This window comes from Poecile atricapillus, chromosome W (assembly GCF_030490865.1).
Source record: "Poecile atricapillus isolate bPoeAtr1 chromosome W, bPoeAtr1.hap1, whole genome shotgun sequence".
NCBI classification, from domain to species: domain Eukaryota; kingdom Metazoa; phylum Chordata; class Aves; order Passeriformes; family Paridae; genus Poecile; species Poecile atricapillus.
Window position 1 is genome coordinate 57,114,109 of NC_081288.1, and position 25,508 is coordinate 57,139,616.

The 25,508-nt window shown below is 37.6% G+C and overlaps 1 protein-coding gene across 2 annotated transcripts in view; it reads left to right on the forward strand.

The window, feature by feature from the left end:
- The first annotated feature begins 292 nt into the window (after positions 1–292).
- The window catches only part of LOC131591938 (putative interleukin-17 receptor E-like), a 42,050-nt gene continuing 16,834 nt past the window's right edge, over positions 293–25,508 (forward strand). For both annotated transcript variants that reach the window (XM_058863071.1, XM_058863072.1), the window contains exons 1-5: positions 293–426; positions 18,135–18,162; positions 23,984–24,133; positions 24,856–24,965; positions 25,232–25,346. In XM_058863071.1, the coding sequence (XP_058719054.1) occupies positions 325–426; positions 18,135–18,162; positions 23,984–24,133; positions 24,856–24,965; positions 25,232–25,346 (505 nt within the window). In that variant the 5' untranslated portion in view covers positions 293–324. The remainder of the gene's footprint in view (positions 427–18,134; positions 18,163–23,983; positions 24,134–24,855; positions 24,966–25,231; positions 25,347–25,508) is intronic.

The window sequence follows — 25,508 nt, forward strand, 5'->3', positions numbered from 1 at the left end:
GAATTTACAAAAAAGAAATCTGTTCAAACTGATCTAATGCTGTTATGATTAAATCCAGAAGGAAGAGGCTTTTACTGTGATTGTCAGAAATCACTGTTTCCTATTTTTCAGTTTGGAACATATGAAATGACTTGAGCATGCTTTATATTTCCCAGAACTAGCAATTTTCTGTCTTTGGAAAGTTTTAGAGGGAGGAGCTCAGAGGTGCTGTGGGAGGGACTAAAATTCATAATAAAGTTTTGGCACGAGGGGGAGAATTGTCAGAATAGAAGGTTTCTTCTGAGGTTTTGCTTTTTCTATTTTATTTTTTTTTTTCAGTTTAGGATGATAAGTATTTATGTTCAGATTCTTCTAATAATTCTCTTTTGGAATGCTGATTGTCAGATTATTCCCAGGATTGAAGAATGTGGACTTTCATGTTCTCAGGTAATCTCTTGTTCCAATTTGCTGTCTATTAATATAGTAGTTATATGCTGTCAAAATAATTGTAGGAAAAGCAAGAGGGAAAAAAGGGGAAAAATATTTCAGCTGTCCTGAACATTAACTTTATATTCCTGTCCTTCTGAATTAAGTATCTAAAGTGGCAAAAATTACTCTGAAAGGGTGTAGGAAAGTGCATCTTTACACCATTTGCAACTGCTGCTGTTAGTTTAAAATCTGTCTTTTGTATTTGAAAAAAAAATTTGGTTCATATTCATTAATTTTCTGGAGTGAGTTTTTACAACAGCAGTGGTGCCAAGGAGATGTGAGAGGGAGGAATGAGAGGTTTCAAAAATTGCTAATTATGTTAGGAATATATTAGCACTGACTTTGCTGTGAATAAATGGATTAAGCGTGAGAAAGAGTAGAATATGTTTTTCATTTTGTGGGTTGAATGTAACTTCAGTATTAAATTTAATGACTTCTGTATGTGCATGAAAGGAGTGTGAACCATACCATCTCTTTAATAGCTTTGGATTTTGTATGATTCCAGATATCCCCGCCAAGGGGCAGTGTGGAGATACTCTGCTCTTGGCATTCTGAAATTGTAAGCATAGAAAGAGTACACAGAAAGATAAATTTAAAAAAAGGATATTAAATAATAGGCAATCTGACTTTCAGTCTTAGTGGAGAATGATAACTGTGTACTGGCTACAGATAAGTGAAATTGATAGTATGAAAGAATTTCTCTGTATAAACTTCAGCTTGAAGATGTCAGTATTTAGGACAAGCAATGAGACATTCTAAAGATTGCTTAAATGTGGTGGCACTACCCAGATATTAAGTTAGTTCAAAGCAATTTATTCTGTATTTAATATGTGTATCCTAGAAAAACAGTAGGAATAAAGATACTTATACTAGATTGAACAAAAAAAGCCCTCTCTATATTTAAATATTTATGTAATGTAATTAATGTTCCTGTATTCAAGTTCTGTAGTGTCTATCTACTTAGATATTTTTGGAATAATAAAATATAGCCATAAGAGATTAATCTCTAGATGTACCCAAATACTTTTCAAGAATTTTTATGTACTTATGTTCATGAATGCAAATTCACATGTATTTTAAATAATTCATGCTCCTTGGTCTGCTGAAATGAGAGTTTAAAGTAGAAATGATTTACCATTCTAATTTATCCCTCCAAAGAGTGTAGTACTATCAGACTCAGCATGTAAAAATCATTAGCAACCTTTTTTGGTGGCTTTCAGTCTAGGGGATAGGATTTACCTCTGGGGACCTTAAGGGGTATCTTTCTCTGTCAAGTCTTCAATATGTCTGTTACGAAGTCTGATTCACTAATTGCCTTTAGACACACCCCTGAGGTTTGTCAGACTGAATCCCTTTACCTTTAAGAGTGTGTCTTACCTTTTCCAATACTGAAGATTGATTAACTGAGAAAGGCATGTTTTATTTTTCTTATTTACAAGGGAAATACGTTGTTTCCAGTATAGCAGAATTATTCCATCAATCATTTGCGATATTAGGGACAGGATTCAGTTCATGATCTGTATGTGATGTTTCTGCTAGTTGTATTCAGTAGAATCTTGAATGCATTAATGACTTTTTAAGACAAAAATGTTTTCTCAGAGGGAACAATAATGATCTCAACAGCATAAATTACTGCCAGCATAGCATTTTCAATCTAGTGCAAAGCACTTTAGCTACATGAACTTTAGAATCCCATGAATAGCTTGTTAGAGGAAACTTCTTCCTTTTACTTTGAAAGTAACTTCAGTTTCTCTGCATAACTGACCATGATTTGTGGGCTCAATCCAGCTCATGAGTTATTCTAAAAGGGAGCAGTCAATCTTCCCCATGGTGTGTAACTCAGTGTTCTTCATAGGCGCACTAGTCAGGGGTTACAGTTTGCCTTTGTGTGTGTGAAATAGGTGTGTGCTCCCTTCTGCTATAGCACATCAGATCACAAAGTAGAGAGTCAGTGACTTGTTTCTATCCATTTCCTTAATGTGATAATGAGATATTGTAGTTTTAAAACTGTCAGAGATTCCTTCAGCTGCGGTTGTTACAGTGAATATTATAGAATAGAATATATATAGAATGTTAAGTGAATATTATAGGAAATTGGATTTTTTTCTTGGGAAGTTTTCCCAGAAGTTTGCATCATAAATTTCTCTTTTGCATTCAAACTTGAGGCTATGTGGTTCTTCATAAGGCAATAGGGATATAAAAAACAATTAAATTGCATTTTTCTGCAATTTACAAACTATGCGTATTGTCAGAAGTTTTTTTAGCAGGTTTAATAACTGAAACCGTTGAATTTGACCAGTAGACTAGATTTTAGTGTGGCTGTGTCCACGAGATATTTGTGAGCAGTTTTGACCTCCATGGTTACTCCTTATCAGAGTAAAGTACTGGTTGTGCTTAGGAGGGAAATAGCTACATAAATATTTTGAGGCATACGACTTGCAAAACGTCTGCATTGAACTGTTACCACAGCTTTATGAATCATTCTTAGTTTACCATGGGTATTCAGCATTGCCTGGTGTAAGGCAATATTCGGGTTTCATTACTGTAACACAAACTGTGCATTTGTTCAATACAGGAAAGGAAAAAAAAGAACATCGGATGTTTATGCCAGTATTAGGTGAAATTTTAAGCAGCATGAAAAATATACAGTTGTGGGTTGAATGGTGGGAAATGAACTAAGCTTTTATTATGTGCTATGATTTATTTCTCCTTTATTTGAATAGCTTGGCTGTAGAGGTCATGTGATATTCTAGAATTCAAAGATTAAATGCTATAGGTATGGTCTCCATGCCCCACCCAATGGGAAACATGGTTATCAACCAAGTTTCCCTGTAAAAGCATAGGGGAATCCCAGCCTGCAATTGAAACTGGGTTTGTGCCCTACTCATTTTACAATCCACATTGTTTTCAGGCTGTACACAAAGAAATAGGCTTATGCCAAATTTGATTCAACAGCTGGTAAAGATCAAGAGCACTATATTTAAAAAACACTCCCCAGAACACTATGAAGTATTATTTGTATTGTCTGCCATTTCATGCAGTAATGTTTCCAAAGTCTATGGATAAAGAAGTAAACACTGAACTGAATCTGGGATTTCCCTCTAATTATAAAGGTTATTGGCAGCAAATCCTTAATATAACTGCTGCTTGTTTCTGCTATTCATAGTCAGAATACGTGGTGTTTCTTTACTGGCTATTTATACCATGGATCAGTCCATTTTTCCTGAATGCAACACACTGCACTGTTTTTGCATTTTGCTGAATGCAAAACCAGTGCTACAATATGGCCTTTAGTCCACAAAGTCAGCTGACATAAATTGGTATTCTTTGTTATTAAGCAATTAGTATTTTAAAAGTGATCCCAAGCCTTTAGAAAATGGACACGATAATGTAAGTGACATAATTCAGTCGTCCTCTAAAATCCGATTGAAAACATAATTTAGGCATGGGGAATGTCTAAAGAGACTGATCAGAGACCTGGCTTCCTCAGGGTGAGTGAGAGAAATACAGCATGAAATCCCATTTTAGGAATACAACTCAACACAGACTTTTTTGGGTAGGCATGGATATATCTGATGACTGAAGGAGATGCATAAATATATGAAACATATCCTTTGGTAATATTTGCTCAGGTGCAGTACAATCCATGAGAGCATGCCCTAGAGAGAAAGCCTGGGGTCTACCTCTCTGCCTGTCATCAAATCACTTTTGTTGCCCTCTTCAAGTAATTTCATTTCTCCGGTTTTCACAAGTACAAAAGAGTTCTGACCTTCCTGTGTGGTGTGTCTTAATTATATGTTTCCATTAACTGCTTTGAATATTATGAGTTTAGTACTCATTATTTCAAACAGTCGTACTTAAGAGGCTCACTAATAATGATTTGTTGTATTAGAGTGATATTAACCCATTTGCTTAGAGATCCTTGCTTGGCTTCTCTGCTGGTACTTAGAAGAGCTGAAATTAGCACATTTGGGTGGCTTATCTATTGGACTGTGTTTCACATTTGCTCTTTGGGTCAAAGACAGCTTCCTGTTGTGTCCTATGCCACTGGTTGGGTGCTGTCACATTTCCTCTCCCCCTGAGAAGGAAACAGCCAGTGACAGGTACAAACAGGGACTCACTGCAGTGTTCCTCAGTGTTACAGCATGTACCACCAGTTCCTATAAGAGAAGTAGAGATGGAGAAAGCTCTGCAATTCAGAACTTGCAAAAACTGCAATGGTAGCTTCTGGGCTTTTTTCCTTCTCTCTTCCTCAGGAACTCCAGAGAAAGGTTTCAAGGTCTGGAAAGAGACTAGCCACGGAATAGCAATCACAGAATACAAGCAGTCATGAAAGTTGGGGGCACAGACTAAAAGGTGTTGGAACTGGACCCGACAAAGTGTTTTGGAACTGAAACAGAAGGCAGTGCTAGAAGCTTCACTGTGAGACATCAGCATCAGTAATGTGCAGCCAGTACCCATAACAGGAGATACATATTTAAAAATCCCAAAAAGGGATATATAAGAAAGCTCAGCAGATGGGACCAGCTGGCCTTTATTACTGGCAGTAAATTTCAGCTTACAAATCTCTCTCAGCCCTAATCTTAGGATCTGATCTACCCTTCAGCTCCATTTGGACCCAAAACTAAGTAGTGGGTATTGACACTTGGAAGTAGGTGCTTTCCACAGCCATCTGACTGCTTTGTAGTTGGGAAACTACTTGTAATTTGATCAAATGTGGCCAGGATGGGTTTTCTAGGAGTGGTAATAACTTTAATGAGGCCATGTGGTATGACCTAGCTTGTAATTCTTGCAATAAGGTCTAGGAATAGTTTAGTTTGTACTTTTGTGGAGCTGGCAGTGCTACATTGTCATGTCCATTTTTACTATTCTATTCTTCCTCTCCTGACAGAATGCCTGTGCATAGGAGAGAACCAGAGATGACAAAAAATGAGAAGGACCAAAAGAGGTTTAAAAAACTTCTTTCTAAGGATAGGTTTGGATACTCTCCTTGCTTTTTGGCTCAGCTTTGAAATGCTAGGCTTCGTGGATGGATGGATGGATGGATGGATGGATGGATGGATGGATGGATGGATGGATGGATAAATTTGGACCTAACAAAGGAGTTTCCTCCTATCTCTGTCTAAAAATAATTTGGTTTCTGGGAGCCATAAATTTCTGTGTGCTGTGTTGTGACTTGGTGGTTGTTCAAACCAGGATCCCATATTTGAAGTTATATGAGTTTTTTTACCATTATCCCCACAAGAGATCCCTAGGTTTTATATACCAACCTGTTACAGATGTTTTTGTAGTAGTTTTCATACTGTCAGAAAAAGATATTTTCTTATAATTTTTTTCCTGATTTTGTTAACATTTACTGGCTATTTTTTGAAAATCAGGAAATTTGCTGTCTTAAATAAATAAGAATACAAACCAGAAAGTAGTCCCCAAACTGCAGTGTGTTGCTGAGGAAATTCCAGACCAACTCTGAACTACTTGTCTGGGAATGATCATGGAACCAGTAAATTCATGTATACTCAGTTGTGATAAAGACACATCACAGCACTACTCCTGCATTCACAACCACAGGAATTCACTGGGCCAGAATTTTCTGATGTCATGAATGAACGGGAAAATTACAGTAACTAATGATGCTGAGCACTAGGATAGATTGCCTGTGGAGCTTATAGAGATCTCCACACACACTAAGAAAATACAGCTGAGCTGTCTAATGTAGCTCACATATGTCTCAGAAAAATATCATTCTTCCTAAGGCAGAAAAATAGAGTAGATGACATCTTGAGTTTTTTCCTAAGACAAGTATCTCTGCTTTCATTCATTCATCCTCTTCTCTTTAGTGGGATCTACTGATGGTCCTTCAAATAGTATTTGACTTAATCCTTTGGAGCAGTCAGCAGAGCCAAAGACCTGTTTTGCTCTATGGCATGTCCTCTCCTTCCAGCATGCAAAATCTAGGACTCACCACGAAAACTGTTTGGGACATGCAATCTCATTCAGGAAGTGTCTATGCAAAAATGAAGTGAGTTTTAGTTTTAATTTGCAAATTACTTGTGGGTCTTTCTCTTGAAAGGAAATGTTTCAACATAGTTGCTTTGAATAAGTGTGGTGAATTTCAATAATTTCTGGAAAACTGTTTGTCTTGCTATTGCCTCTACTTGTCTGCATATTTTCAGAGAGTATGAATCACATAAACAACACTGTACAGTACTAGATGTGCAGTCATTGTCTTTTCTTGGAAAAACTGAGGAAATTGAATTTATTGCAGTTAAGATTATTCACTGTATCCAGTTTTATTTTTCACTTTCATCCCTACATATGCAAACTTCCTTCATCTTTTTCCCACTTCCTCATCTCCCTGACCTGCTTTTCTTTTTCTATGACTGCAATGATTTTTCTCCATTGCATTTTGAATTTTGGTATCTTTGTTATAATTTTTCATAATTTCAGTTATCATTATAATGTGATGCTTCATGCTTAGTTTTGATAAGTAATATCTCTTCGTTGGAGTTCCCACCCTCATTTTCAACATATTATATTTATATATGATACAATAGAATAATCTTTAGAGCATGGTCAGATTTGTATTACTGTTCAGTCTGCCTTTGTAGCTTATTTTCTCTTGCATGTGGAGGTCAAAAATCACATACAATTTTTAAGCAAATGTATGGCATAGGTGGTTTTCAGTAAGTGCTATCATTAAAAATGAGGCATAGTGTGAAACAACATATGAAAGTAGTGAACACTGATGGGTTTATTTAGCTGTTGTAAAATTAGTAGTTTTCTGCCTTTTTGGAAGCCCTTTTATTGGACCTCTGCCTCCTTTAATTGTCCTGTGTGAAGTTTAGCAGCTATAGTACATGGAGGATTTATAAAGGTAAACTGATTATTGCACAGTTTGTTTCCCCTTCCCCATACCCCCACAAAACTATGATTAACAGTAAAAATTTTGAGAAATAGACACATATAATGACATTTTAAATTATTAATTTGTATTGGATATGATTAATTTCTCTTTAAATTTTCCAAATTTATATATAACTAGCTTTTCTATCAATTATCTCAAACTGCAAATGTTTGTGCTACAATATACACTAGATATTTTCAGTAGGGTTTCTCTACATGGCAAATTTTGAATTTTTAAAATTTCTCATGTACTATACAGCTATTTCTGTCAGGGAAAGGTGTTTTTGGCTTTTGTTGCTCTTATTAGGAGAGCAAAGGCATGTATGTAGGGATTCTGGTGTAGGGATTCTGATGTAGGATTCAGATTTTGAGACACCACAATAATACAAATATGAATAGCCAGGAAATAGTCCTCTCAAAATTTTTCAAGAATACAGCTGAGAAACTTTTCATGTACTAATATTTCCTAATATTTCATTTTGTTGTGGCTAGAATGTTTCTGTAACTCAAGCAAGCATGATTAGAGCCAATCAGGCATGTTTAGCATTGTCTTTAATAGAAGCAGCTCCTTAACTGATACTGTGGCACCAGGCAGGAATGCAGAAGCCTCCCTGGACAGTCATCTGAGACTACCATGGCTTCTGCCATGTCCTGTGGGATCATTTGTATGGCCTTATATCCTTACACAACATAACAAGCTAAGGCTAGAGTAAAACCAAAGTCAACATTAAAAATTACTTCTCATCTGGAAGAGCTATAATCAGGGGTAGTTCCAGGATTATTTAGATTTGAAATTTACTTCTATTTAAGGAAAAGAGAGTGAAATATAATTTTAGTCAGAGCCACAAAACCCGGAAACATGTGCTCCTGCTTTGAAGGGAGTCTCAACCCTGAAATGTGGCCTCCAAAGTCTTGGAACTCTTATAAAAAGTTTTTGCCAAGCGTGCTATGTTATTCTAAATTTTAGTATCAGTTTGTGATCCATGATGGCAGCGTTAGCAAGTTCTTTTTTGTTTTTAAGTTTCTGCACCTCCAACATTTCAGGGTAGTGTCTACAACATTCACCCATTTTGTGATGCTGCTCTGTTCCTGTGGTTCCAGGTTATTAAATACAGATTCAGTGGAAATCATGAGAAAGCACTAGAGACTTGTCAGGGCAGTATGAGAAACCTGCATGCTCAGCATGGTGCTGCATGAGGAAAGGCAAGGGAAAAAGTTAAGCACCTCGTTAGTCTGATCTCCACTCTTTAGAGTCCACAAACCTGAGTTATGAGTGAGAGTTTGATGCTCTCCTTGTGGAGCAGCTGCTGAGAGCTACTCTTCCAAAGTCTCAGTTTCTGGTTTGTTTTCTGATCACTGCTTAGAATAAAATATAAGTAGGAAACAGTTCTCCCATGTGAATGTTGAAAGCACTCAACAAACTCAACTTAAAAATTTCACTGTGTCTTCCCTGTCCTTCTCTCAGACCAGCATTCTTCCATTTCCCGTCTGTACACTCTAACTGCTTTGACAGGAGGCCTGGGAAACCCTCCTATTTACCACACAGTGTGGCAAACAGGCAGCTCAGAACTGCTTCAGTTTAAGGAGGATGTTGAACCTGGTGGTCCCTTGAGATAAGAACTTGAAAGATGGAGTACAAAATCTGGAAAATTCTCATATTCTGCTTTCCTTCTCTAATATTTACAGTTTGAAGGAGGCTTGAGTTTTGTTAGTTTTACTCTGTTACTATTAAATCTCCAGCCACCTGATATGCTGGGGATATGGACGTGGATGTGTGTCACTGAGTGTCTGCTATCCCTGACGTGAGCTAGACATCATTCCAGTGTCATTCTGGTCACAAACTAAACACCAAATTGCATGCGTCCAGGGATATTTCAGATCAGAAAAGGAGGTGTCTAATAAGCTTAGGTACCTCTAGTGTTGTGCGGCAATTCATTGGGTATTATGGATCATGGTGCTGAGCTGAGATTACCAGTTTGCTTAAATTATATTTCAAGTTCCTAAGCCCTCTTTTAGATTTGGCTGACTTAATCCTTTTGAAAATGGCTGAAAACTTCGGCTTTATTTCACTACCCACTAATGCAAAATCCTCACGGAGAATTTGCTTTACTTGGGAATGATGTGACCCTTTCCTCACGGGCAAAGCTGATGTTTGCATAGGTGTGTTGGGTTTGTGAAGTTTTGGTAGCTGGGCAGGGGTGGCTTCTGTAAGAAGCTGCCAGCCAGCTCCAAGACAGACCCACTGCTGGCCAAGGTCGAGACCATCAGTGACGATGGTAGCACCTCGGGATATCAGCTTTCTGTTGTCCTCTGATGGAGCAGGTGGATGCCTTAAGAAGGTTGGGGTCCTGTGGGAAGCCTATGGTGGAGCAGGCTCCTGGCAGGACCTGTGGCCTGTGGAGAGAGAGGAGCCACATTGGAGCAGGTTTGCTAGCAGGACTTGTAGCCCTGTGGGGGACTTGTGCCAGAGCAGTCTGTTCCTGAAGAGCTGCACCTTGTCGAAGGGATCCACTCTGGAAAAATTCATGAAGAACCTCAGCCCATGGGAAGGACTCGTCTTGGAGTTCTCGTTCATGGAGTTCTGTCTCCTGTGGGAGGGACGGCTTAGTGGAGCAGAAGGAGGAAGAGTATAAGGAGTCCTTTCCCTGAGAAGGAAAGTGTGGCAGAGACAATGATGATGTGATGTGTGATGAACTGACAACAGCCTGCTTTCCTTGATCCCCTGCACTGCTGAGTCAGAGGAGGTGGACAAATCAGGAGTGAAGTTGAGTCTGTAATGAAGGGAGGGGTTGGAGGAAGGTGCTTTAAAGTTTGTTTTTATTTTCTTGTTAACTTACTCTGATTTTAATTTGGAATAAATTAAACTAATTTCCCCAAGCTGAGTCTATTTTGCCTGTGATGGCAACTGCTGGGTGATCTCTCCCCGTCTTTATCTCCCACCAGGAGCCTTTTGTTACATTTTTTTGTTCCTGGTCCAGTGGTGGAGGGGAGTGACAGAGTGTCTGTGATGAACACCTGGCATCCAGCCAGGGGCAACCCACCACGATGGACAAAAAAATTTATCCCCACTTGCATCAAAGTTCATTCAAATCAGTGGAATGTGTCTCACAGCCATAGTCTTCCACAATTTCTAAATGTGAGCTGTGTGACATTTTTAATTTATAAATTTCACAGTGTACAGCTGAGCACTGTGTGCTGCTCCTGGGACTGACTCTAGAGATACATTAAAAGAATAGTTGCCTAGAGCAAAACAATGTGGGCTTTGCTGTGTATGCCACTGGAAAACCAGGCCTGCAGTATATCTCCTCTTTTTGCTGAGCAATAGTGTTAGGATATATGAGAAGGGAGTAACTGGAATAGAAAAGTATCTTCAGACAAAAATAAAAATACATATTCCCAAATGAAATAATTACTGTCTCCAGCAGCAGGAGGAGCAGTTCTGTTCTGGAGAGTACCCTCTCATAATCTTTCTTTTGCTTTCTTTCTTTCTCCTCTGTTCTTTCTTTTCTATGGCAATCTTACTGGCCACTGATTCCAGTCACCTCTGAGACTGCTAGTCTCAGTTGTCAGTGTTGCTGATGGATCTTTTTTCTTGTAGCCTGTTTTGTGCTACTAAGATCATTATAACATCATAATCTCAAACCACAGGATATCACCATGATATCCATGGCTGTCTGGAGGGCTTGTGGAATCTGTCCTCCAGTTTTTCAAGAAGTGACCGAAATAATTGCTGTCTTGATCTGGTGCTGGTGACTACTGCTTCTAGCAGGAGGCTGGATTTGGTGACCTTCAGAGATCACTTCCACCCTACATTTCTTTGATTCCATTTTATCATCCCCTGTATGAGAACTCTAGTAAGTAATTGAACTATTTAATGCTGTGTCAGGGTGTCCCTGTCTCATGGTTATACTAGAAGTGCTGATTTGGTAGATTAGTTCTCCTTTCATGTAGCTGAGTAGTCTGAAATTTTTGACACTGTGTATGAGATGGTGCTGATTTATACCAGCTGAGGGTATGGCAGTCAAAGTAGATTTTAATTTTACTGTGTCTATTGTATGCTATTCTGTTTTGTTAACAACTTGTATTAATATTGTAGGAAACATGACATCAGAATGATTGACAAATTTTGGTTGATTTTTTTCTGTTTGGTTCTTTTAATTTCTAAAAGAAAGAAGTTAATACATGCTGTTGCTTCAAGCAAATTCTGCTTCTAGTCCTGGAGCTGAAGCATACAATGGAACAGGCAGCTTTTATTTCAGGCAGTCATAGCTCCCTTTGGTCCAATAAATTTAAAAGCAACTGGTTTATATGTAGGTCCTTTTTTTTGTATCTCAACATCACTTTTAAATAAAATTAATTAAAAAAAATTAGGAGTGGGGAATATTCTTCCCAGTTGAGAGACCTCAAAGCAATATTGTTTTTCTGGCTATTTCACTTATAGGATAAATGTATGTCACTGCCAAGAGTTCTGAGAAATTACTGTGCTTCTAATTCTTCCAGTTGTTCTGCTCTGTGAAAGGCATTCAGCCATGTAGCCACTGCAAGGGCCAGAAGATATTATATGCCACATGCAGTACTGATAACATATGGAGCAGTGCAGTCATAGTACAGGAACAGGATTCCTCTGCATCAGTGCAGTGCAGGAGGAAATGCATACTGCCTGGAAAACAGAAATCTCTGTTATACCTGACTAGTAGCAGGTAAACAAAAGGATGAAAATCTAAGGGGGCTGAGGGTCTTAGTCATGTGCACTCCCTGAAGTACTGCTAAGCTGTGATGGAGGTGTTGGCCAAGAAGCAGGCTGTGGGAGACAGGGTCTGTACCTTTGCATTTACATGTGAAATGGAAGGTGGTGCAGTGACAATTGGTAGCAGTCTCTGCTTGTGATCCCTGTGAAGTCTTACTGGAGAGTGTCGAATAATCTTCGGTAAGCACAATCATGTCTTCCCTGTTTGCTCACGGCTGTTTCACTGATGAGCTCAGAGCACATCAACAGAGCATTAACACAGCCAGATGTTACCTTGCTCTGCTGGACTCAAGCCAACTCTCATCCAAAAAGTGCATGACCTCATTAGCATTGTACTGAGCCACAGCTTCATATCCCACTTCTCAGTAGCAGTTATTCTTTCAGATTCAGCACTGTGATAATGCGATTGGATTTGGAGTTTTTTATTCCACTTGGAACACACAGGGAAAAGACCTGGAGCTGGATACTGTGTAGACATAACTCAGATATTTTGTTTTAGCATTCTGTAAAACAATCCAGCAGCATCCAGGTGTTTTTGTAGTTTGAAGTAGTCTAAAATAATGCTTTGCCATAAGTTTGGGTGCCTGTTTCTTTTCTGCATGGATAACAGTCCAAATGTTTCCATCTATGACTGCTTAGCTAATCCCACTGCACACTGCTCACATGTATCAGATCACCACATTGTCAGTAAAAGCTGAAGAACAACCTCATGATTTGCCAAAAATTGAAAACTGTCATTAGTAAAATAGTTTTACCTTGGCAATGAGAATAATTACATATGATGTCATAACAAATACAGATGCTTCTTTAAAGAAAAGGTCTTTTGAGGGCACTGTATCAGCAGTAATAACTATAAATTTTTAACAGTTCTAAATTTTCATATTAAGTATATTAATAATTGCAATTTCTCTGGTTCTTGGTAAATATAACCACAGTTTCATTCACTTGCCAAGTGTGTTTTGGAGATGTATTATTTTTCCTTTTCACCCACTTCCAATAACAAGCTTTTTTGTATAAATACTTGACCATGATATAATTGTCTTCTTTCAGTGGGAGAGGAATCATTATGTTATCACCATGATTTCTTTTACTGTAAAGAATTCTGTTTCCTTACATTTGGTGAGATAAAAACAACAGTGAGCTTTCTAAGAATACAATGAGAAAAGTTCTGTGGGGTTCCAGTCCCCACCAGCATCAGTGATGTGTAAATTGCAAAGGCATTATGGCCTTTACCTACGAAAATAGCTCTGGAAAATGCTAAAACATACTCAGTTGTTTGTCTCCATGAAGTAATCCCTAGATAGTTTCTGGGGCTGAATGTCTCTGTGAAAGGAATTACAGTGATTTGTTGATGGTCTGTGGAGCTTTTGATACAGATAGAACTCTGAATCCTCTCAGTTTCCATCCAAAGTTCTTAAATGGTGGATGCATATAACTTTGTCTATGGCCGGCCACTGCTCAAAGAACTTTTCCTTATGGAGATGATTGAGATCGCACTGGCATGCCAGGTTTTTTACTAGAGGCTGATTTTAAAATGATGCTTCGCCAGTTTTTGAAAGGGATTAGCTTATATGGTATCTGTGGTTGTCAGGGGACTATACCCAGTGATCTGGGACCTCCTCTCTATTTATGTGCAGAATAAGATGGATTTTTGCAGAGCATCTCCTCTCAATTGGAAATTAAAAAAAGAACATGTTCAGATTAATCATCTTTATTGGCATTTGGCTACAGTTTGAGCATCAATTATTGCAAACCCACCCTTTCCCTGTGTTGTAAAAGTACATAGAATCCCATGCTTGCTTTTAATGATGGTTAAAGAATAGAAATTGTTGGAATAGAGAGAAATGTAAGAATATGGTCATGTTCCCTTCTCTCTGCCTTCTCTGACAACTGAACCTAAAGTAGCTTTACCAGTGAGCATTGCTAAAGAGGGGGGAAAACTGACTAATGTAGATAACTTAACGAATCAATGTTAAATGTCTGACAACCTGGTCCCCACTAAAGAATGCATTTTAAGGCATTTTCAGGTTTTTTACTATTCCTTACGGAGCTGTGGAAGAGCTGCCACCAACTCTTCTATGAACAAGGTCCAACAGAAATAACAGGTAGACTCTGAACCCAGATTTTCCTCAGACTCTTTCCAGCATGACAGAACATCCAGGGAAGAATTTCCACAATTCTGCACTTGATTTAGTGCCTGAAGACATGCGAGGAAATGGGAAGCAGATTTGATCTTTGTTTCTTTTTCGTGGCAATTTTAATTCATGAAAACACTCCCTGTGCCCCCTAATCCAAGTCTTCCTCTGCTGATCTCACTCTCTTCTCTACAGTTATTAGAACAATGGGATATTACAATTGTCTTCGATTGAGGAGAAGTTGCTGTGCTAGCTAAAAAGTTGGCACCACATCTTCTATTCAGAGTGCTGCATGCTGGTGGTGTCTGTTCAGATAACCTCTAGCTACAGTTGAGTAATACCACAAATGGGGAAAACCCCAGAGAAATAGGAAAATCCCTAACTGTTTGTGCATTGTGTAAGTATACTTTGCTTAGGCTCTTTGCCAAAGAAGATATGAATCAAAGATTCTACCTGTATAAGAGTAAAATGTACTATCATGTTCAGGATCTTATTTTTGCATAAAAGATGCCCTCGGCATTTGTGAAAAGGGAAGAAAATTTCCATTCTGGTTTTAGTGTGTCATGTTTTTCTATTGCACTTATCACTGAAAATTACTGAAAAAATAAAGATATAGAAAGTGGGAGAGGAACTTGGTTAATTCATTTGAGTTATTTTTTCAGACAAATGGTCTCTGGACTGTTTTGCAAAATGATTGTAAGAGAAAATACCACCCCCACCCACTCGGTATTGTACAATAAAAAGAAACACTTAAAAAAATAAGAAATTTGGCTGTGACCAAATGTTGCTGTAACTGGCAAGTGTTTGTGCAAATATTTGATTATTTATGTAAATGTTCCCAACAACTCCTCACCCAGAACTCAACCAAGTGCCCAAGAATGACAAAACATCTCCCTACCAGAACAAAAGTCACAAAGGATGTTTCTTTCTTTCCTATGGAAAATACAAGAAAATAAATGTAAGAGTTCATATGATAGGATTCCTCCATGCAATAGTGAAAACCAGTAATTAATTAGGTGTTAGAGGATTTCTTTATCATGCCACAGCCCACAGAAGGGGGTGTTTCAGTTTTTCCCCTACAATATATGTAATTTAATTATTTTACATTCAGTTTTCAGTTTTTATTTTTCAGGTGTCGTAATAGGGAGATGACCTTCTCTAAGAAAAAGGCTGAATCCTCTGATTTTTATGAAATGTTTTTGTTGTTTAATTTTTTAATCTGTTGTTTAATTTTGTTGTTTGTGGTCTTGATTTTTTTAAAATGTGTTTTTTGCACTAACGTTGTAACCAGAAAGAATGGTTAGAGAAGTTATGCTGTTCTAAGAAATTTTGACTGGCAATTGGGAACTCTGTCAAGTCAATTTTCAACAGTCTGGCTGCAAAATGGGAAGTTAAAAATATGGAGGTAATTTGCTGAATGATCAGCCTCATGAGAGATTAATTTCTTCCAGTAACTAATGACTGAGAAATTAGTTGATCTAGCAGTTAGGTTTTCTCAACAAAAAAAGTGAGTTCTCTAACTCACTACCTTGATTTTTTGGAGTGATTTTGTGTATTTGGCTATTCCACTTCCTAGGGCCATAAAGAAGCTCAAAAGTGACTCAATTCAAGTTTTCTTGAAGCACACTTCTGCAGGATTTATTAAGAAAAAAAATCAAAATTAGGACTTTGAAACAGCAGTTAAAAATCTGGTAATTTTATATGAGCATAAAATATGGCATGTTCCACTTCTGTTGGCTTAGTGTTGGACTGAATAATTCAGAAAATTATAGTCTTCTTTTTATTGATGAATGTGCACTGGGAGCATCACCAAATTACCAATGAAGCTTATTTTGTGGGGAAGGGGACAGAAATAGTTAATAAATAATGAGTATTTATATGATACAGCAGAAATTAGGGTTTATCAGTTACTGTTTTCAGTTTTTCATGGGGATTTGAGGAAATAATAAATCATTGAAATAGAATATCCCAGTTTTAGAACTGTTATATAAAGAAGTTTGGTGTACTTTAGAGAATCATAAAATCGTTTGGGCTGGAAGGGAGCTTTAAAGGTCATTTAGTCCCCTGCAGTGAGTAGGGATAGCCCCAGCTGGATCAGTTGTGAGCTGTGAGCTGTGCTCACAGCCTCATCCAATCTGGCCTTGAATGTTTCAACCACCCTCACTGTAAAACATTTTCTTATGTCTGATCTAAATCTACTCTCATTTAATTTAAAGCCATTACCCCTTGTCTGGTTGCAACAGGCCGTAATTGGAGTATCAATGTAATATGCCGTAGAAGCAGCCAAAAAAATATCTTTAACAATGTCACAAATAATTTTTCTAATCTTCAGTTAATGACAGTATATGACTACGTCTGTTTTATTATAAAACGTGATTTAAAATACCACATTTTATGCATTTGCACTTTTTTTGACTCATAGTAACAAATTGCCAATAGTAAAAGATGACAACTTACCCAAAAGTGATTGTTAAAAAATAGAAGTGCCAAAAGGACAGAAGGATAGGAACTGATTCAGGTTAGACAGTGGTCACTGGCTTTCTTAAGGCCTCCTTTAAGACGGAGCTTATTTAACTCAAATGAAAAGCTGTCATGAAGAGCAGGACACACTTAGGTACCCCAGGCAGCTGCCACAGGACATGCTGCCATTTCTCACCTGTAGCAATATGGTTTTGCTCTACAGCTTTGTTTCTGAGCGGCACAGGATTTCCTGTGGATGAAAGCCTCCTGGAAAACCAAGCAATAGTTATTTTATGATGTGCTAATGCTTGCCCAGGCTGTAACGTCTGAGTTTCAGTTCAAGAACTTCTAGATGTCCATCAGAAGACTTTTGCTGGCTCTAAAACTCACAGATTCTTGGCTCCTGGACAAGATCCTAAAATGTTTTAAAAGGACTAAGAGCTGCCATTCTGTTTGAGAGCAGAGGATACAAGGTGGTGCCTGCTATTTCTGTGAGTGTGATAAAAGTATCTCTGTCAACAGGACACTGCTTTTAAAGGAAAGAAAATGGGAACATATATTCTCTATGCAAAAGACTACTGCTATAAGGGCTATGCCAGAGACCTGAATGCCAAAACAGCAGCAAACAGTATTTGCTGGCTAAGGAATAGTCCTTCTTTAGAATGTCATGCATAGCAGTCAAAGTAAGATTTGTTATTTCTGTACTCTACAAAATTTTAGTGTGTGGTTAAATGTTTATTCTAATGGGAAAATGGATGCAGTCTGTCTGAAAGATAGCTAGAAGCTTGTTAAAATCTCAATGCCAGGTTCACTTTGCCTCTTACAAAAACAATTTCCCTTGAACACAATAAGTACTGTGGTAATGGAGTAATTTAATTTTCAGTCTTCTAAGCCAGATGTCAGAAATAAAAAGTCTTATTTCTAGACTGATTTTGCAATTGCTATAATGCTTCCTTTCTAGTGGGATCTTCTAAAAATCATATAATATTCAATAATGTTCTAGATATCTTCCATTATAAAATTGTTGGGTTTTTTTGCTCTGGTGTGAACAAATCCATTGTAGAGTTCAATGAAGTAATGCATAAACTCTTGGTCAGTAGGAATGCAGTATCTATAAAATTATGTCTGTATTTGATGCAACTTTTATGTTTGTTAGAACAATTACACACCTCAGTAGAAATACATGAAAATTAGGATAATGCTGATCTTGTGTCCCCAATATGTATCAGGCTGTCATATGCAGCACTGTTGTGCTTTTTCATGGTATTGGAAAATATTTTTTTTTAATCTTGAATATTATTTCTGTTGTGGACAATGAATACATTTACCTGTTTAAGGTATGTTTACTTGTGTACAATGATTGAGCAATATTTATTTTTATTATTACCTCAGCTCTTAAAATATTTTGTTTCTGTTTGCAGGGGATTCACTGTAAAAGCAAGCCTTCTGGTGAGTATACATTATTCACATTTTTACTATGTTTGTTTTTAAAGATAATTTGTTAAAGATATTAAATTCACTATGCTAGTGACATCAGATCACTGTCATAACAAGGCACTTACCACCAATTCTTTCATAAAAAACATTGGAAATTGGTAAGTTTTGATAAATAATAGGTTAATAATGACAATTGCTTTATAATTTTCCATACCATAGTGAAGGAAAGAGAGTGTGCTAAGTCACTTTACATGTTTTTATTGCTTCTACTCGTTATTGATATTGCCTATAGTAATAACACAGGGGCTTGAATTACCTGAACTCTGAAGCCTCCATCAGTCACTCCTCCAGTGCACGCAGTCATTTGCAGGGAAGTATGAGGCAGCTGCCTCGCAAACAGTCTCCCCTGAGAGGACAGTCACAGCCCCCCTGAGAGGACTGTCCTAGCTGGAGGCTCAGCTCTGAGACTGCTGGTCTCCACAAAGCCTTTCCTGAATCCATGTGGCAGTGAGTCCATAGACAGGGAGAAGATGCGATGCTGAGCTCAAGCATGTGAGATACTGATGCTATGACATGGGGCATGAACTGAATATCAGCTGGCACAACTCCTTACTTGGAATGTGTGGTATTTATGGGATTGTGTTGAGATGGAGAGAAATAATGTGTATATGGAATGGATGCAGTTAAAAGTCTCACCAGAAAAAATCTCAAGTCTTCTGCCAGTCAGCAGAGTGAACTTCCGGTGGCTGGTTCAGAGACTGTGAATGAATCTTGTTAGGATTAGGCAGTTGAGTTGGTAGTTGCACAAACTATGTGGAAGGAAGAAGAAGAAACAGGGGTGCTGACCCTTGCTCTGCTAGCTGAAGCATGCCTTTATGTCCTTGAGCAGTTCAGGCTGAGAAAATCAAGCCCTTCAACCTGTTCTCAAAAGGAAGAACACCCGCAATTCTGTTGGTTATGAGTTAAAATCTGTTCTGTGCAGTTAAAAACAAATGCAGATCTAGATAGCAGAGACTCACAGGTACCACGAGGTGGTGATTCATTCCATCCATTTTAGGACAATAGGATTTATATGCTAGGAGAGAGGCAAGAGGGGTTGTCACTCTCTGTTGACTGCCAGAGTTGTGCAGATCAAAGACACAGCCTGGCTGAGGTCAGAAGGGACCTCTGGGAATCTTCTGGTCCAATCCCCGATGCAGGGACATGCAGATGATGCACATCAGATAAGCTAGATGTTTCACTCTTAATGGGAAGGGCAGTGAAGGGTTCATTAAACTAAAGATCCATATCTTTGAAGATGATATACATGAAGCTGGTTGTAGGTTTTTCAGTGCTGTCTGAAAAAAACTTATCAGCTGTCTTTAAGACAATTAACATGTAGGATGACTCAGCCTTACAGGGGTGATGAAAAAGCATTTTTTGTCTTTATCCTAATTCACTTTTGCAACAGTGGGTGTATACTCCTTTGCATACTTCCTTCTCTATATTATTTTTTAAAATTATTTGTTACTTGAGGTAAAATGACCTTAAGAGACCTTGACTCTATAGTAGAGAACCTTTGCAGTAGTTATTTCTTTTAGCTGCAACAAAAGGATATTTCCTGAAATTTGCAACCACCACCTCAGTAGTATTTGGCAGTGTGGCTTTGACTCTGCCATCTTCCTCCTGCTCTTCTAGACTGTTAGGTAGCACAGAAGAACTGCTGTAGTATTTGAAATTCACTGTAACATATCCATATATTGAAAGTATTGAATTTTAAAAAAATTACATTTTCAGAAGATATAGTTGGCACAGTATATCACCCTGTTGTTCAGTATCCTTGAAAGTTTGAAATGTTTTCTGAACACACAACCATGAAACCCTTTTAATTTACTGTACATTGCAATCTATTGTGAAAGAGAGGCTGTCAGTCTAAAATTTAATCAATTTCATAATTGCTGTGAGTACTTTCAAGTAGTGAAATTTGGTACTTATTAACTGAAGTGCACCATGTGGTTATTGTAGGAGAGCATGTCTACTTTGTTGATGAATTTTGGTGAATCATCCTAATGAACAGATGCAGCAGACACTGTGGTAAATCATATGCAAATAGATTTGAAATACTACTGTAATTTATACTCACGGAATGATATGCCAGTGAAGCAATTCAGATTTAGGCTTTAGAGATGCTCACAGATTTAGCCCTGTCAGTATCCTTAAGTAGCTCAGATTCTTACAATACTTGTAGGGAAGACATATCAGATAAAAAAAAACAAAACAGTTAGGATTTTCTATTGGGTGTTGTCCCAGTTCTGTTATTAATAGGTTTTCTCTGCCTTTGTTTTTTTCATGCTCTTCTCCAATTTCATCTCCTTACCTGAGGCTTCAAATTATTCATCTATTCATTTCTATTGCATATTCATTGCTCATCTCTGGCTTCTAACATCCAACTGTACATAAAGTGTCCTTTACTGTCGTGACAATTCTAGGTTGATTGCTGCATCATCAGATTAAAAAAAATTATCTGCTGTGGTTGACCTGATGGCAAAAGTACAAGGAAATGTCTACATGCTGAATAATAAGCCTCTTTATGCCTGGGCTGATATGTGCCCATAATTAAGGAACCTTTTATTAAAGCAACAATCCCTTTCTCATGTAGCCATGTAGGGCTAATTACAGCTATTATTCATAAACACAAAATTTAGGTAAGATTTACTCAGCAGATGGTTTGTGTAGCAAGATGTATCTTTATGTCTTCTGAGGTATAGTAGTTTTATCTATAAAAGGAAAAGGGTGTGAAAAAGAAAATGGGGTGTGTTCCAGAAGAAAATATCTTAAGCGGGGATTAAAAGATGATAAAGTGGGAGTTTACTGAAGAGTTAGTCAGAAATGAGTCTCATACTGTGATGATTTATACAATGAAAATTATTTTCTGTCTGGTCGTATCATGTATTTACTATAATCCAATGGTAGTATCCTCATGCATGATATGATCCATTTACTTTATTATGAATGTGTTTTGCAGCATATTTTGCAATTCTCAAAATCTATTATAGAATTAATGGAAAAAAATCCAAAGTGGAAGTGTAATTTAATTTCATTCAGTGCATTTGTTCTCAGTTTGATAGTAGAAACCCTGATTAAGAACAGTGTGTCTGCTGACAGGACAGCAGAGTGTTTGTGCATCTGTCTGACGCTGATTCAATATCAGTTATGCATCCAGGTTGACTTAGAGCTCTCTTAAGATAGTTCCAACTCTGTGACATCTGATGATATCACACTTCAGGCTGTAACAGCTAAGAAGAAAAGTCAACTAAATCATGACAATATCCCCCCCCCTCCCCCAAAAGGCCAAATAATATGGTCAAATATCCCCAAACAGAATGACAGAGTATTTTGTAACTGAGCGTCCACTTTGAATATCTGTCTGTCTATCTATCTATCTATCTATCTATCTATCTATCTATCTATCTATCTATCTATCTATCTATCTATCTATCTCTACATATGTCTACATACGTTGCCCTCCCCTTAAATAATTTCTCTGCAGACATGGGACTAGGCCAGTTTATAAACCTGGATCAAGAAATTTACACCAATAACCAAAACTTAAGCAGAAACAGTTACTCCCAGATACCACTGGGTATCCACAACTGCATCTCATATGATGCATTCAGGAAAATATCTTTTTGAGCAAAGAGACAGAACTCAAACTAATCATCACTTATCACATTATTAGTAATAGTTATCACATAGTTAAGCAATTCCCAGTTAGTTGTGGGTGGATTAATTCAGTGTTGTACAATAACTTTCTATCCTGAGATACCCTTAGGATTATTAAACCACCCATTTTTGGAACATGAAATACAGTGTTCATATCCAGCTGCTGTGCACTGTACTTCCGAGGGCAGTCTCATTTCTGTGGAAATATTTATAAATTCTTCAAAAGCCAACATACTCCAGCTCTTAAAGCTTTATATGTATATTTTGAGTGATCTGTGTTTTTTCATTGGTTTGCATAAATTGTCTTCTCTAGTTGCCAATATTTCTTTGGATAATTCAGAGTAGATCTACTGCCAGTTGAGGTAAAGTGTCCTTGTTTTCCCATGCTTTTCCACTTGGTTCATATCAGCATATCCTGCTGCCTCCAAAATATGCTCAATGACACAAAACCAGACAAACAGAGCGGAGATTCGGGTGTGAAGGGTTTGTCCCTTCTGACTGTATGTATGTGATATGTATCATGCAGGACTTAATTCTCCTGATATCAGGTGTGAGAGCACTTAAGGCCTAACAGACTTAAGCAAAGGTGCCACATTTATTTCAGCCTGTCTTGACGTTCTGCAGTATCAGTATCTGATCTTTGACAATGGACACTGGGAAAATTATGATCTCATAAGTTAGGAAGAAGTCCTGTTCAGGTTAATACACTTTCAGTCTTTGAATTTAGAGCATTTTCCTTCTCTTGAGGGGTTGGAAGGATAAGTAAGGATATGCTTTGTCTTTCCTTCTCCACACCCTACCTTTCCTCTGCGAGAGCTGTGGATCTGTCTTCCATGTGAGTCAATGAGCATCCACAGTTGAGAACAGCTCTTGGCTTGACATTGAGGGATGCACCCTTTCTTGATGATTCCATTAGAAGTGCTATCCTGAATTTTATGGCAAGCACAGTATTGTGGCACGGCTGTTTCATACTTTCATACTTTTGCAATTCTTCCTGAAGTCCTTCTAGGAGCATTTTGAACAGCTGAATGGTATATATATATATATATATATATATATGTTTTTGTTCTTCTAGCCTCTCACCAGGGGAAAGGATAATGGTCAATAAAATACTTTTTTTACTTGGGTGGTTTTTAACTTTCATGCTATGTATGGAAGGAAGAAGGCTATGAAACATTTCAAAGAAATAATAGTTATATAGTTAGAGCTAAAAAGAACTGTGCTGCATTGCATACCACAAAGCCAAGGGACAAAACCCAATTCCCTGGCTATTTGTTCTGATAGTTTCTTGAATTACTAGTTTTCAGGACTGCAAACAATGGATGTGGAGAAGCCCAAGGAATGCACTGGGGATTAAATTCACTGTACCGATATAAATTCATAAATAAACAACTGATTTCTGTGTAGGGCAGACTGAGAAGTAGAAAGAGGTGAAATATGCTAACTGATGAGGTTTTATTTATGTCTATTTTTTCCATTTTTACTAGCCTACTGTTTTAGCTCTGCAAACCCATTTCCTAAGGCTTTGGAATGACTAAAATTACACAGTGAAATAGAAGAAGGCATAGTAGCTGTGTTCTTTGCCTGCTGATTGCTGTGTTCTGTGCCTTGAAGAAGGCCTGGATAATATTTATTCTGCTCTTGTTGTTCTGGTCTAAAGCAGAAGGAAATCCAGTAGGTGTAGGGTACTCTTCCATGACTAGGAATGCAATGGTGCCCTCTTGTGTGAAAGGGAAATTTTAACAGCAATGGAGACCATCAGAAAGTCCTAAAATTAAAGTACTATTATGAGAGTGCTCACAATATGCAGGTAATGTTTTTGAAAAAAGTTTATATAAATTATTAGTTTAGCCATGTTCTGCTAACCTTAGGTGGTAGAAGTGTGATTGCTTTCTCTTGTGGGTGAACATTTCCCTAAGCCTAGAAATTTATTCCAACCCCCTAAAATTGCTAGTGAAGCCAACTAGGTATGTTGGCTGTGTGAAAGTCTTAGGCAAAGTACTGGCTTTGCTGGTCAGCGGTGACTTTCTTACTTATTTCAGGAGAGCTGGAACTTCCTCTGTAGTGCTTGCTCTACCCCAGACATCCTGTGTACGATGAGTTTTCTCTGTCCTTGTGTTTGCATTTGCAGGTGACATTTTTAACAGCTTCTGCCATGATGCTCCTGCATCTTTACCTTCTATGGTACTGAAAAGCATGAAGATCTCAACAGTGATGAAATGTGTCCAAGGAAGCCCATGCTCTCTTCATTTAAACATTAAAGGAACACTCAGTCTGGATGGTAGGAATCAGTTTTGTTACTGAGCTCTTTCTGTTCATTTTTTGCTTATTTCAGCCAAACTTACTCCATATTGTAATATATTGGACCAAGCTGTTTTCATGTAACATCAGAAAAATATTTTTATGAAAGCATTTTACTATAAAACAGTTCTCAAAGTGACTGAGAACTGAGATAATGAATTCTACCTTCCAATGTAACACACATAACTTGTCTTCTGCCAGTGCCCCAAGCACACAGCTGCCCTTTTCTTTCTAGCTCTGACATCCATGCAGACACACACGATATCTGTCTGCTCTGATAATCTGGACATGAGTGACTGCCCTTACAGAAGGAGAAACAGTTTATTCATCTGCAGTTACAGTTCTGCACTAAAATAAAATGGAAGTACATGAACTTCCTGTGTGTAGTCTATTTTTACTAACACCTTGCCATTCATGTGCTTCATGTTACCATTTAGGTATTTCCTAGTTGCTTCACTCAGAGTTAATAGGTTTATTTTTAAAATTTGCATTTAAAGCTTCAGTTATAGCAATCTATAATAAATCCTTGTTCCTACTCCCATGTGTGAGTTATATATACTGTCCCTTTTTTTGCAGAGATAAAATACATGTGCCTTTCACTTAGAAGGAAAGCTTATGATATGGTGTATTTTAATTTAAGGTTTTGTTCTTCTTAAAGATGCTTAAATTACATTTTTGCAATCTGTTCCTAACTTGTTTCAGAAAATGTCCGTGGGCTGGAAATATGCTCTTTTTCACTGGACACACAGCAATCTCAGTGCACAAATGTGAGATTCACTAGGAAGAAAAGCAAGATGCTTAATGGAAAGAAGGTAAACTTCTTTTTGTGAATATTTGGATTTCTAAATGTGAAGGTGATAGCAACATCCTGGATTAGAAATAATGATGCTCTTTGAAATCCTTTTATTAAGTTGTATCTACTTTTACATTCCCAATGCTACCATATTGACTGCTTAATGCTGCTTTTAAATGCAAATATATCTGAAGGAAGAATATTTATTTCTTAAACATCTTAACCAGAGGTTTTTCTGTATCTGGAAGCCATGTGTGAATTCAGTTTTATAAATGTTTTAAACAGGTACAGGTCCAATTCAATTGCATTGAAGTCAATGTAGCACAACACATCTATGTGACCATGAAAACTGTACCACATTACTGTGAAGTCAAGCTGAGTCAGCAATACTATGTTGAAGGTAGGAAAACATCTTAAATCAGATGCTTTTCAAGAAATATCTTGCAAAAGAATAAAACCCAAATCAACCAAACAACAAAAAAAACCCTCAAAGGCAAAAGTACATCCAAACTGGGTTCTGATTTGTGGGATACACTGATCTAACTGATGGTAAATCACCTAT